At 44.3% G+C, this 14,801-nt stretch overlaps 1 protein-coding gene across 1 annotated transcript in view; it reads right to left on the reverse strand.

The window, feature by feature from the left end:
* The window catches only part of HOATZ (HOATZ cilia and flagella associated protein), a 37,042-nt gene extending 22,581 nt beyond the window's left edge, over window positions 1-14,461 (reverse strand). Inside the window, exons 1-3 of the mRNA XM_075279821.1 lie at window positions 14,290-14,461; window positions 13,233-13,268; window positions 10,840-10,910 (exon numbers count right to left, since the gene is read on the reverse strand). Of these exons, the coding sequence (XP_075135922.1) occupies window positions 10,840-10,910; window positions 13,233-13,268; window positions 14,290-14,461 (279 nt within the window). The remainder of the gene's footprint in view (window positions 1-10,839; window positions 10,911-13,232; window positions 13,269-14,289) is intronic.
* Between the last annotated feature and the right edge of the window lie 340 nt (window positions 14,462-14,801).

The raw sequence follows: 14,801 nt of genomic DNA on the forward strand, positions 1-14,801 counted from the left end.
CAGGAGTACTATAAAGATTTGGATGGCTGGCAAGTCTCCCGGCCGCTCAGTGCACTCTTTTTGCATTAAAGAGGGACAGAATTTTACTGGAATGACAGCAAATTTGCCAGTTTGCACAAGTTATGGCCGATGGGGTGCAGACTGCTGGGCACATAAAACAGACGGGATGTGTTCAATTAGCTTTAGCATGGAAGAGTACACATTAATAGAAGCTAAACAGGGCCAGCCATTCCTCATTGACCCAGTATTGATGGGTGCAAAGATCGAGTGACAGAACCGAGGCTTAAGCCGTAATTATAGCGATACAGAAGAAAGCCATTTGTATTAGTTCTGGAATGATGGAGCGACAGCGTCTTCTCTCTATAGCCCTACTCATCTGGATTTTCCTGATTCATGGGTATAATATCTGACTGTGACATTAGGGTACGGTTCTGGATTGCGGTCGTTGCACGCCATCTGACGCCACGCCTATATGAAGTGGGCGGGGCTTGCCAATAGACGGCTAATTGGCTGCACGATTTTGCTGATACTATCACAGCTTTTCTGGCAAAACTGCACATCAATTAGTAATCTTGTTAAAGGGTTTTTCCCGACATTTCATACTGATGACCTATCCTTACGTTAGGTCATCAATATCAGATCAGTGGAAGTCCAAGACCGCAGTTCATACAAATACTGCAGGCTCTTCAGTGCATACCAGGCTCAGCGCCATGTAACACAAAAACATCTGAATGGAAAGAAGTAGAAGTGTGGCCATGTGACCAGTGAATGTGACATAACTAGCCTGGGAATCGGCTGTTCTGAAGGGGTGCCAGGCGTGGACTCTACCTCTACCTCAATATCATAGCCCAGAAAAAAAATCTGTTTATTGGATGGATCACAGGTATCAGACCCACTGACCACATATTATTTATTTAACTTACTTATACAGCCCCGTCATATTCCACAGCAACCTCACAATCTAAATTTTGGAGTATGAGACGAAACCCACGCAAACACGGAGAGAACATACAAACTCCAAGAAAATGTACTCATTGGCTGGATTCAAACCCAGGACTTCAGTGCTAACCACTGAGCCACTGTGCCAAGGATAGGTCATCAATATACACAATTTTGCTGAAAAATGTTTGGTTTTAATAGCCAATTAACACATGCATGTACAACTTGAAGGTCCAGGGCCTAGTGCAAAAATCTGTAAAGAGACCCCGACCTATATTGTGCCATTTAGAATAATGGTATATTTTGTGTTTCAGAAAGACCTTTAGGACCCTGCAGGGTTCTGGGCCTGGTCACGACTGCCAACACTGCAGCCTGTATAGATACACCACCACAAACAAACAATACAATCTACTTGCATCCTTCGAAATGCTGGAACATATTCTAAGGCCTCATGTACGTGATCTTGTGTGTGAAGCTCTTCTGAGGAGGGGTCCGATGCTCCGTTCTGTTAATTATAAAGCAGATCCTATCATCAGGTCCTGAAATCCATAGGAGATATAAGGCACGCAGATATCATCTCAGTGAACTCCAATAAAATATCGGACCCCCTTGGCCTGCACACTCAGTCATGTGCATGAGTCTTACGATACACCCACACAGGAGAGGAATGTGGTGGATTTGCAATTCAAATTATTGGAAAGAAAATCGGCAGAGGAATACAGGAGCAAAAAAGGAGACCAAAGGTACAGAAGAATCCACGTTTTACGATATTCCTTCCCATTACAAATAGATCTGAGGCTAAAGCCACCAGTCAAGACATGTTTATATACAAAACATTTACTAGAATCCCATCCACTTTGCATGGACTATAAAACACAGTGGTTTTTACTAAAGCATTTACACCACGTGGGGTTTCAGTCTTAGGCTGTGGCCCCACGTTGCGGAAATGCAGTTTTGTTGCAGATTTTGCTGCATTTTTTTTTTGCCAAAGCCAGAAGTGGATTGAGCAGAAGAGAGAAGTATAAGAACTTCCTATATATTTGCCATTCCTTTTGTAGCCATTCTTGGCTTTGGCTCAAAAAACTGCATCAAAATCTGCAATAAAAATAAGCTTTGTTTCCGCAATGTGGGCTGAGGCCCCAGGTTGCAGAAAAGCTGCTTTTTTGTTGCAGATTTTGCTGCGGTTTTTGGTCTGGTGCATGTTGTTCTATTCCTGGCTCTGTTCTTGACTTCACTGCCGTTTCTACAGCACTACTGCCACCAGTCATTGGTGATACCGGGAACGCAAACTAGGAACTTGACTAGGAAAGTCCATACCAGTGAAAAACAGATAAATTCTTATACTCTGTATCTCAGTCCAGCTAATACCACACCAATATTTCCAGTGAGAAGCGTAACAAATCCTGAGCAGCCATTACAAATAGTCAACAAGTGAGCCGACGGACACACACCTAACAGCTTATATGAGCTCCCCTATATGAGCTCCTGTAACACAGTGGGATAGTTGGAGTAAGTTCACACAATCATGATTTGTAAGAGGTAAATTTGCTATGGATTTGGAAGATAGCCTACAGCCACAACCTGCAGATGAAGCCAGGCTTTCTATAATAACTACAGCACAGGGTGTAATTCATGATCAGTACAAGAAATGTAATATCCTGCTCTTGCAAGTTTGTGCAGCCTGTTAACTGTACGTGCCGGTGTAGCAGAAACTGGATGTGCTTTTCACACATATCACACATATATATCTCTGAGGATTACAGCAGAAAGTGTCCGCTCTCTCATGTCTATAGTTAATGCTCTGAATGAGTCTGACCACTTACCTGCTACACTTACTCCAGATTCAGAGCCACATCTAATGACTTTTAGAGAATTCATTACGCTCCATTAATACTTGCATGGTAAAAGGATTGCTGGATAGAAATTCATGGGATGCATTTATAATCTAATTGAGATTATTAAGGGAATCGGGACTGTCCATATTAGTTAGGTTTGTAATGGAGATAGGCAGGCATTAGGGAGATATTTCATTACAGTAGTAGTTTAACCCCTTGATATACAGTATGCACATACACACTGACATGTGAACACATATTATATATATATATTTACACAGTCCAGTCACATTAATGTGACCACCTGTCAAAATCCAGAGCAACCACCTTTGGCAGAGCGGACCGCTGTGAGATGTGCAGGAAGGGAGCAGATGTTGTGATGATGTTCATTGGGATGTTGAGTAGAGATGAGCGAACACTGTTCGGATCAGCCGATCCGAACAGCACGCACCCATAGTAATGAATGGAAGCACCTGTGACTCCGGCCGGCCGCCGGCAAAGTCAGCGTCACAGGTGCTTCCATTCATTTCTATGGGTGCGTGTTGTTCGGATCGGCTGATCCAAACAGTGTTCGCTCATCTCTAATGTTGAGCCATGCCGACTCCAGTGCCGTGGCCAGCTGCACTAGGTTACGTGGTTGAGCATCCATGGCGCGAACAACCCGATCGAGGTGGTCCCACAGATTCTCAATTGAGTTCAAGTCTGGGGGAATTTGCTGGCCAAGGGAGTACTGTAAACTCATCCTGGTGCTCCTCGAACCACACACGTACACTGCGAGCTTTATGACACGTCACATTGTCCTGATGGTAGATGCCATCATCCTGAGGAAAACCAATTCGCATGTAGGGGTGAACATGGTCCGCAAGGATAGATGCATACTTGTGTTGATCCATCGAGCCTTCCACAATGATGAGCGCACCCAGATGGCTGATGACACGCGCCTTCTGCCATTGGTTATTTAACGTTGACGTCAAAAGTAGGTGGTGGTCACATTAATATGACTGGAATGTGTATATCTTAGCCACAGATGCCTACATGACAGTGCCCCTACTACAGCTGCCCCAATGACAATTCCAATTATGCCCCACATAATACTGTGCAGCAAATTGCCCCCTAGGAGGCTCAGCTGCCATATTGAATGGCTACTCACTATGAATGTGCAACAGCCACAGATTCCCCAGCCCATAACAGTGCCCCCATAACAATGGACCAGTCATTTCCTCCATATAACAGTGGACCTGTCACCAATACTCTTCAGAACTGTGCAATAGCCACAGCTGCCCCTCCTCATAGCAGTGTGCATGTCAATGCCACCCCCATAATAGTGTAAAAGCCAAGGATGCCCCTTATCACAGTGCACTATAACAACGGACCAGTAAGATCCCCTATATAACAGTGGCTCAGTGTTGGATACTCCCCATAACAGTGCAGCAGCAACAGATGCCCCCATAACATTGCAACAGCCACAGATACCCCATAATAGTCTGCTAGCTGGGACTTTTATAGATTCTGCAATAAGCTATTCTCTCCGGAGGTTTATAGACTTCTCTGGATTACATAAAATAATGTATTTACAGCAGCATATGTGAATGTAAAGCTGTCAGGGGATCTGTTAAGAGCTCAATGCTCCTTGGGGAGCGCACTCTATTAATATACAAGCTTTCCGGCACAGTCTTCTGGGAAACTACTTATGGTACTTACACCTGTAAAGAAAATAATTAAAAACCTCAATCTCCATAAAGTGGCAGTCAATAATAGGACTTTAGTAGGGACCGATCTGGAAAACTGGCATCTACAGACAGGGGAGTGGAAATATGACATTACTGATAATGGGTGCGGAGATGCTCGGGTCACTAGAGACATAACACAGATTCTCTACATTGCCAATGTTTGTCTGAGTGCCCAGAATTCATTTGTCTCTCTAATATCGGATTTGGCTCGCCAATATGACAATTTTCACATTATTGGAGCTGTGTGCGATGTACTTTGTCATGTCGTCCTCTCTGAAATACACGGTTTCTTTATTCTGCAGGCTTGGTCATATAGGATTGCAGCAATTCACATGGGGAAGACAAAATTTGATTCGGGTAACCCTAACTCATTTGCAGGGCTGGATTAATATACCAGGTTCTGATGGCAGACTTCCTTTAAGGAGAAGGCCCCACATGGCGCCCCGCAGCGGTTCTCCCCACACCACTTTTTTCACAGAAAGTTTGTAGAGGTTTCCACTTCAGACTTTCTGTTTCAATTATTTCTTATACGGAAACTGCCGCCATTTCCATAGATATAATTCACATACTACGATTTCCAAAATAGCATCCATTTTGGAAATAGCTGAGTGTCCACACCACATATTTTCGCGCAAAGTGGGAATGGGATTTGCTAGAATCCCATCCACTTTGCAGTGACTATAAAACGCTGTGTTTACTCCATGTGGGGCCCCAGCCTACGTTTGATACAACTTATCCTATTCAAGTAAATGTGAAGGTTCTAATCATGAAAAACATTGTTATCCTTAAAAGCTGAATATTAGATATAGTTGCTTATGCTTGAAACTGGTATAATGTTATATGATAAGATGGCGCCTGCATCTAAGATGGGTGCAAGAAAAACAAATGCTTGGCTTGCTGCCAGAAGACAGCTCCCCAAGGTTACCACACAGGACCGGGAGTAGTTGGCTATATTTGGAACTGCTTAAACTTTTTCTGTTTGATTGAGATGTACCATACCTATCAGGAATAAATACGAAAACGTACATTGTTGTTATCTCTCTCCCTTTCTCTGCTATTTAACCCCACGTTGTTTTAATAAAAGTGCGTCAGTATTTCCTTCTTGGTTGAAAGAGAAACTAATACCAACATATAGAGTTGTGTGACTTCTTCACCGCCTGGCACTCAGCCTAATTAATTAGGGCGAAAACAGTTACCGTATTTTTCGGACTATAAGACGCACTTTTTTTCCTCCCAATATGGGAGGAAAATGTGTGTGCGTCTTATAGTCCGAATGCAGCATGTGCAGCGTCTGTGTCCTGTTTATGAGAATCAAAAGGAGAGCAGCACGGTGCCTGCCTGCTCTGGCCCTCCTTCCCTGTCTGTGTCGCGTGTTTGCAGGAGCGAGATATGAGAGGCAGGGAAGTAGGGGCGGGCCAGACAGGTGAAGGAAGCGTGGTTTCAAGCTTGCCGAGAAAACCACGCCTCTTTCTCCCGTCTGGCCCGCCCCTCCTTCACTGCCTCTCAGATCTGGCTCCTGCAAACATGCGACACAGACAGGGAAGGAGGGGCGGGCCAAACGGGAGGAGGAGGCGTGGTTTTCTCGGCAAGCTTGAAACCACGCCTCCTTCACCCGTCTGGCCCGCCCCTCCTTCACTGCCTGTGTGGCTTCATTGCAGGAGCAAGATCTGAGAGGTAGTGAAGGAGGGACGAGCCAGACGGGTGAAAGAGGCGTGTTATCAAGTTTGCTTAGAAAACCACACCTCCTTCACCCGTCTGGCCCGCCCCTTTTTCTCTTCTTGCATAGCTTCACTGCAGGGTGTCTCTTTCCATCCATGGATGAGATTAGATAGACAGATAGATAGACAGACAGATAGATTAGATAGATAGATATGTTCAAATCACCCCCATATCCCTAGAATACATATAAAACAAAAACATTACTGTGAAACACATACACATTTGGTATCCCTGTGTCCGAAAGCCCCTGGTTCTATTTACATTGGTGAAATATTATATTATTAGGTTATTAAATATTTCACCAATTTTTTTTCCTTAAAAAATTTTTTTTCCCTATTTTCCTCCTCTAAAACCTTAGTGCGTCTTATGGTCCGGTGCGTCTTATAGTCCGAAAAATACGGTACTCAGGATTGTTGGTCAATTAGTCATAAACACGACTTTGACCTCATCATAAACAAGGTGTTGCAGTACCTGACACAGACAAGAATGTATAAGTATGGCAATTTGTCTGTATAAAAAGTGGATGGGTCATGCGCAATTCATACCATGCTTTAGCTCTATTTTATTGTTACTCAGGTCCTGTCAAAAAAATGCCCTGCCAAAAATTGTCCCCAACATTGCACATGTTTACTGAGCGACTACTCTAGGTGTACGCAGAACTAGACAATGCCAGGTTTCCCTTTTTCCCATTTGTGTCCACCTTTTACATAGGGTACTATTACTATTAACAACAAGAGATCAATGCAAAATCTTTTTATTCTCTGTGAGACCAATGGCTGAGGAATCATTGAGAAATACATAATGGGATTTTACAAAGCCTGGAGTTTAATTACTTCATTCAATTCATTTAATACATCTGACATTTCTCCATTAAGGTACTAAGTAGCCCCTATATCCCTCTGACAAGGATCAATCTGAGAAGACGAATGCTGGCATCCCGGTTTCGATGTCTAATGATTTTCTTTCCTAGAAGATGAACTACAAATATGGTACGGAAACAACAGCGCTAGTCAAGAAGCAAAGTCTCCACAATCAATGGCACATAAAACCAAACATTAGGGGCTTTTCACATGTCAGCTGTATTCTCCTGACCGGCTATACAAGGCATCAGCGACTGGAATCTCTGCAAAAGGAAAATATCAGCAGAACAGATCCCTTATAGACGCTGAGCAAACGCAAGAGCCCCCAGTAATGGCACATAGCAAAATGCCCACGCTTGCAGTATTTAAAATGGGACCGCTCTCCACAACTCTTGGCAAACAGGTCAAAGGTTACCCATTTTGGGCAATTACCCGAGACTGACAAAAGATGGGTTCTTACAAAGTGGTGCCTGCATACCGATAAAATGGTTACGTGGCTTTACGTGTAAAACCGTGGTACTGCCAGGATATTTGCATGTCACTTAATACTCTATTTGAGAACCCTGGGCACAGTATATAGGTGTGATTTCAGCTATATGTGAGGCTGGCCTAATAGGTGTCCCAGCTCAAACAAGTCCACACCTATCTGATCTTCTACGGGATCTCCACAGGGAACATCTGCAAAAAAAGGGCTGTGGAAAAAAACCGCATCACGTTTTTTCCCGCAGTGTTTTCCACAGAAAGTCCACAGAGGATTCCTACGGATATGCCGGCGGTTTCCCTATAAGTATAAGGTACACAGGTACTTTCTTCTTCAATTATACTTATAGGGAAACCGCCAGCATATCCGTAGATATAATTGACACGCTGTGCGTATTTTTTGCACTTTGAAGTGACTGTAAAACACCGTGGTTTTTCCACCGAGGCCAAACTGCAGAGTTTACACCACGTGGGGCCCAGGCCTGATTTTTTTTTTTTTTGAAGGGTGTGGGGAAGTTAGCTTGGTAGAAGCAGTGGTGCGGACGCAAACAGTCAAGACAGGGACACAAAACGTACAGCAAACTGGTTTGTTTAGAAAAAAATAGGAAAAGAAATAAACCTTGACTGGCACAAAATGAACAAAACAAAATACAGACTTAACTTCGACAAAAAAAATAAAAATAAAAACCTGCTCATCTGAGGGCGGGTTTGCACCTGCGCCTGGTCTCCACTATGTGGGTTTCCGTCTTCTGCCCGAGAAACTGGACAGGAGACGGAAACCCGGCAGTCAGTGTGCGCTCGTGAGCGTCTTCTGGTCTCCACGGCAAAACGTTGTTTTTTTTTAAACGGACACAAAGTCCTGCATGTCCGACTTTGTGTCTGGTTAAAAAAACCCGGTTTCGCCGCAGAGAGGCAGAAAATGCTCACGGGCGCTCGCTTTGCAAACCCATTCAAATGAATGGGTTTGAAAACTGACTGCCGGTTTCTGTCTCCTGTCCAGTTTCTTGGGCAGAAGACAGAAACCTGCAAAGCGGAGACCGAGCGCAGGTGTGAACCCGCCCTAACTAAACAGAACTGATAACTTAACTATACGTGTGGCTTACTACCAGCCACACGAACAAAACAGGCACAATATTGTCTCACCGGACTTGGGGTTACAGGACAGAACCATACACCTCCTTTCACCTCATGGACCTGCACTGGAATACAAGAGCTGCAGCCTTATTCTTGCCCAGTACTGAGCCAAGGATCTACACCTGGGCTGAGGCCTACTCCAGATCCACCCTGGACCACACATATGTCAGAAACCTTGGGCTAATATATCTGGACTCCAGCACTCTGTCTGTCACCTTCTCACAAGGGTCAATGTGATTCGATCTGATCCACTTTACCGTCCATGAGCGCTGCACTGCTTCAACGCCATTTTTCTGCTGTCCATTGCTTTTCTCTACACAGGGGTGCTCCTGGCTACACAAATTTCCCCTAAACTTCAGCAAGACTGACTCATTGATGGGCTGATAGAAAACTATAGAAATTGTTTGGTTACGAGTCTTGCTGTCGAAGGTAATGCAACTATTTAGTAAGCTGAAGGGGGCACTTACGTTATACCTACTGTGCCACTAGATAATGCTGGTCCTGAAAGGGGCATATATTCATATACTGCATGGCAAGCACATAAGCATTTCCAGTTATAAGCAGCCAAGCAATGTATTCAATAAAACCTACATGATTGCAATGATATAATAAAGCTATTTATTCAGGATGACACAGAAATGACCCCGACAGATGAGATACTTTTAACAGCTGTAAATCATAGTCCCCCCCATCCCCCTCTATCTTTTAGTTCATAGTATATCCCTGGCAGAGGCCTACAGCTGCCAGAAAGTAGAAGATTGAAGCCCACGCTGACCCCTCCATCGCTCATGTCTGCTATCTTCTACAGAGGAAACTCTATTAACTAAATACACTGCCCACATAAATCTGACATTCCTGTGGTCTATTATGTGCACACAGTATTAGGGCTTTCAATCTTTAGGCTGGAAAGAGGATTTTCTATCAGCAAAATTGGTTGGATTTGTTATAATAATAATAAAATAGATTATTTCTAATTAAAAGGTATCATTCAGCCATGAAATAGGCATTGACGTATAAGCGTTCATACACTCCAGGGTGGGGGAAGGGAACTGACAACTACTATGGCCCTCACAATAGAGCAGTCCTTATAGATGTTATATTACATATACATAGGACTAATTTATAAGAAATTTCCTGTTGAATACTGACGCTAGGTTCACACCAGCGTTCTTCTTTCCGTTCTGTGGTTTCCGTCTTCTGCATGCCAGAAGACGGAAAGCACAGACCGGGTCCGGCCGTGAGCGGCGGTGAGCGTTTTATGCTCTCCGCCGCGAAACCAGAATTTTTTTATCCGGACACAGAGTACTGCATGTCCGAATGAATGGGTGAGAGAGACTCCTGCAGGTTTCCGTCTCCTGCCTCTGTTTTAGGCAGGAAACGGAAACCTGCAGAACGGAGACCAGGCGCAGATGTGAACGAGCCCTGACTCTTATTTCTGTATGAGAAGCAAATAGATGTCATTTATAGAGCCACTAGCCTCTGCCCGCGACTTCTTCTGCGTGGTGTTGGCATCAATGATCCGTCTATATTCAGCAAATTGCTGCCATTGATGGTTCACCTGCTCCGGCGTTTCGACAGCTCTCAAGCTGTCCTGCCACTCGACTTGTTCCTCGCGTCGTGTCAGTGATTGTTCTGGTATCTCAGCAGCTTGCTGGGACGCCACATATTGAGCGTGTTGTTGACATCGATGATCCACTTGCTCTGGCGTTTCGGCAGCTCTCAAGCTGGCCTGCTGCTGAACTTGATCCTCGTACCGTGCCTGTGATTGTTCCGGCATCTCAGCAGCTCGCTGGGACGTCATATAATAGTGTATTGTCAGCGTCTCCGCTGCGGACAAATCACGGCGTTTACATCCCATGGGGCCCCGACCTAACAATTAACTTAAAAAAGACCCCTCACCAAAAAATAAATGGCAAGTTGTTCAGGGGCACAGCAACACTGACATGATGGGTGGCATATGGCATTCTGTTTATCTTGACAGGTTCTCTTTAAAAACCAATACAGTCACATGCCATCATGGTTTTTGTATGGCCCAAACTTATGCAAGTACACAGGTCATGGATACAAAGATTTACAGTATGCACATCCCTGTCATTTACCGCATTACAGGCTCAGGGATAAGATAAGAAATCTTACACTTACTTTTTGCATATAAATGGATCGTTGTTCTAGATCTTGCACTCTCTGCGCTTCCAATAAAAAATACTCAGTCTCTGAAATAAGACAGAAAATCTTATTAATGGTATGAGCTTGGAGAGATGCAAGTCACTTCACACTGCACAAAGGAATGATGTATAAATGCAGTACGATGCTGCTCTATTGCCCTGTATTATACTTGCAGGTATTACATTGACAGACCTGTAAATAAGACCCAGTTTCTGGCTTTCATCATTGACAGACCTGGAGGAAATTGTTGGGCCCCTAGTTCCCATCAGAACCCACGGGCACAATAGGGGTGAGGTGTGTCCCTGATGGACAGCTGAATATATATATATATATATATATATATATATATATATATATATATATAATTTGACACCTCCCCGGCGTCCCTACGGGTTACTCCAATTCCTGGCAGACCCCTTGAAAGATTACATTTCACAGATGTGTGGTATTATATACTGCTAGAAAGCCAACAGTGTGCTGAATTCGGCGCACTGTTAGTTTTCCTGGTATGCAGTGTTTGGAGATATTGATGCCGTTAGTTTCGGCACCGATATCTCCCCACTGTCAGAAAGGCCGACCTTACAGCCTAGCATCATCACTGAGCTGTGAGTGCGCCCCACTGACAGTACTCTTCCATAGTCTTGTAGTGTCAGAGGGGGCATTGCTTACAACCCAGCAATGACGCTAGACTGTAAGGCCCGTCTTTCTGACAGTGGGGAGATATTGGTGCCGAAACTAACAGCATCAATATCTCCAGCACCGGGAAGCATTCTGGAAATTCAGCACTTTTTCTAACAGTGTATAATATTCTCTTTGACGATAATATTTCATGTGGGGTCGTACTAACAATTGTATTACAAGAATAAATTTATAGAAAATAGGGAAGATTTAGGGCTAGCTCACCCGGGCACAGAGGGAGCGGATTATGGCGCGGAATCCACGTCATAATCCGCCCCCTCACAATGGTGGTCTTTGGAGACTGGTAGCAGTAAAAAGAAGCGAGCTGTCCTTTCGTCAGGCGGATTCCTACGGAGTCGGCCCATTCATTTGAGCCTACCCAGGAGGGAGAAGCCGCGACTGGCGGAAGCCGCGATAGTCGGATTTTAGCCCCGCGTCACTCTCGGTGCCAAAATCCGCGCTTCCGCTCCCCGTGTGAACTAACCCTTATAACCATGGTGCAGCTTTCATTTTGTGTTCTGTACTTTGTTACCTAAGGAAAACCGCTGACCCAGTGGCGTAACTATGAATGGCAGGGCCCCGTGGCGAACTTTTGACATGCCCCCTCCCTATTATGCCCCGTAGTGGCCCATGCACACACTATTATGCCCCATTGTGGCCCCTGCACCCCAAAGTATAATAATTGGAGACTGAGGGGGATAGAAACATAAAAAACACTGTTACTTACCTATCTCCGGCTTCACTGCGCTCCTCGGTGGTGTCGGCCATCTTCAATGACGGCCAGGATGTCACACAACTAGGCCCGAAGCCTGCCTGGTGCGTGGAGAGGTAATTAACACTGTTTTTTATGTTCTCTTACCTCTCCTGGGCCTCCGATCATTATACTCCAGAGTATAATAATAGTGTTTGTGGCGCCCATGGTGTCACTTAACAATTCCGACCCCTGCCAGGATCGTTAAAGAGTAACTCCAGCCGGTAATGGCCTATTAAGGAAAAATAAAACGCAGCAGTAGCGGCTGTCGTCGGGCCTCTAATGTCCTGGGCCCTGTGGTAGCTGCTACCACTGCTACCCCGTAGTTACGGCCCTGCGTTGACCCCATAGACTATAATGGGGTCCATGTGGTTTCTGCACAAAACATGCGGAGAGAAAAGTGCCACAAGCGGACTACCTGAACAGAAACCCAAATGCAGATGTGAACCGGGCCTAAGAAAGTACATCCTCCCTCTGACCAAATCGTTTGATATTAAAAATTCTTTAAGCCAGAGTGTTATATTTATAAACAGGGAATTTTTTTTTTATATTTCTCGCCATTACTCTGCAGCCATTACCAGTAATGAATGCCTGCCACTTCCAGCAGCCTGGATTCTGTGAATGGATTTTTCCTAGAGACATCACATTACAGTGACACAGAATTTAAGCTGTTGTACAATCTACGCAAGGAAGAGAGACGTGCAGTCTAGGGTCAGTTATTAAAGGGGTTGTCCTGTCTTTTCATAAAGATGGCCTATCGTATGTAGTATAGGTCATCAATATCAAAATGGCTGGGTAACCTATTTAAGAACAGTACACACCATCTCCACTAGGGTTGGTCAGAGACAGGGGGGTAACAATACACGATAAAGCCCTATATATGCCCGCTTATGGTTACTCTTCCTCTATACAGTCATGAAGCCATATATCTCATACTTACTGAGATCTTCCAGTTCCTGACGTGTAGAATTCTTTTCTGGTAATTAAAAAGACAGATACTAATGAATAAATATTCGGCAATCACGCAGCAGTCCAGCATTGCCCCCCTCCCCCCCATGCAGGTACTCTTGTCGCCATTGTTTATCTTTAGAATAATACATTATACGGGATCGGTGAGTAAAAGTAAATGTGTATTGATCCCTTTAATTATGTATTCCTGACAAGGCGGTTTCAGCTCTAGTGTCATTTTAGTGAACTCCAGTCCTATTTAATGTAGCGATTAGAGGATTAATGGCCCAGTAAGGGCTACAGGAGCCCGGCGTACTCTGCGGCTAGACGGGGGGATTGTGCATATGCTGTAAACCACACCTCATGATGGTAACACATAGGGGACAAGATCAATACTAGTTAATAGTCCATAGTGCCCAGATTTCTATTCGCCAACACAGATAGCTGGCGCTTACAGAAAAATCTATAATATATGTTTAGCATGTCTGATTATTATGGGGCCCCATCGTGTATAAGGTGTGGGTGACATATTACTGCCAGCATACATAGGCTGTGTTCAGATGGCGGTATAATACTGCTACATAGTCGTAGATATATATATATATATATATATATATATATATATATATATATATATATGTGTGTGTGTATATATATGTAATGTATTATATATGCTATGATACACGTATATGAAATCTACCATACCTTTCATTATTTCTTTAACCCTTTAATGACACATGGCGATAACGCTCGGCAACTTTTTTATTTTTATTTTCTCCATCTCCACCTTTCATGGCTTTTTTTTGTTTTACAAGTAATTTCATGGAGCATTGCTGAGGTCTGATAAGCTTTACCAAGCTGAACCGCCTCATCTGAATTTACATATAGTTTACAAGAGCGCCAATAGTAAAACACCAGACCATTTATACATCATATAGGTCAGGTTACATATTTATATCTGATATATCCCCCGCCCAATGCTAATGTATACAAGGTGTCTCTGCAGGCTGGCACAGAAGTAACGCCCAGCTCCTATGTCTGTCACTCACGCAGCCTCCCCGTCCCGGCCGCCCTCAGCCTCTGCTCCACATCCCCGGACACCAGTCTGGACTCCAGCGGCGGCTGCAGGGTCACCGAGTTCCAGAATATCTTGCTGCACGTCACGTCGTGCTCAGAAGAGCCGGTGAACACCGTGTAATCGTCATAACCCCGCTCCTCCATGCCGCCGTGTGTACTCAGGCACCATGGAGATGAGACGCCGCGCATGCGCGAAGTGCAAGTGATGGGGGAACGTCAGCAAGAGAAGTCCCGGTGTAAAACCGAACGGTATAGACAGTGACGTCACCTGCGACCTCACCGGGCCCTGCTGGGGTTTTTTTTTAACCTCTTCAGTACCGGACTAATTTCTGCTCCAGGACCAGACACATTTTTATCATTTGCGTTATTCAGCTCATTCTGCCTCTTTTTTCAGTGACACTTCAGGCTTTATTTTTACATTCTTTTTATTTCTGCATGTTTTGTTTTTTGTTTTTTTAATTTTTTTTTTATATGAGGTCTGTTT

This window comes from Leptodactylus fuscus, chromosome 6 (genome assembly GCF_031893055.1).
Source record: "Leptodactylus fuscus isolate aLepFus1 chromosome 6, aLepFus1.hap2, whole genome shotgun sequence".
Classification (NCBI taxonomy): domain Eukaryota; kingdom Metazoa; phylum Chordata; class Amphibia; order Anura; family Leptodactylidae; genus Leptodactylus; species Leptodactylus fuscus.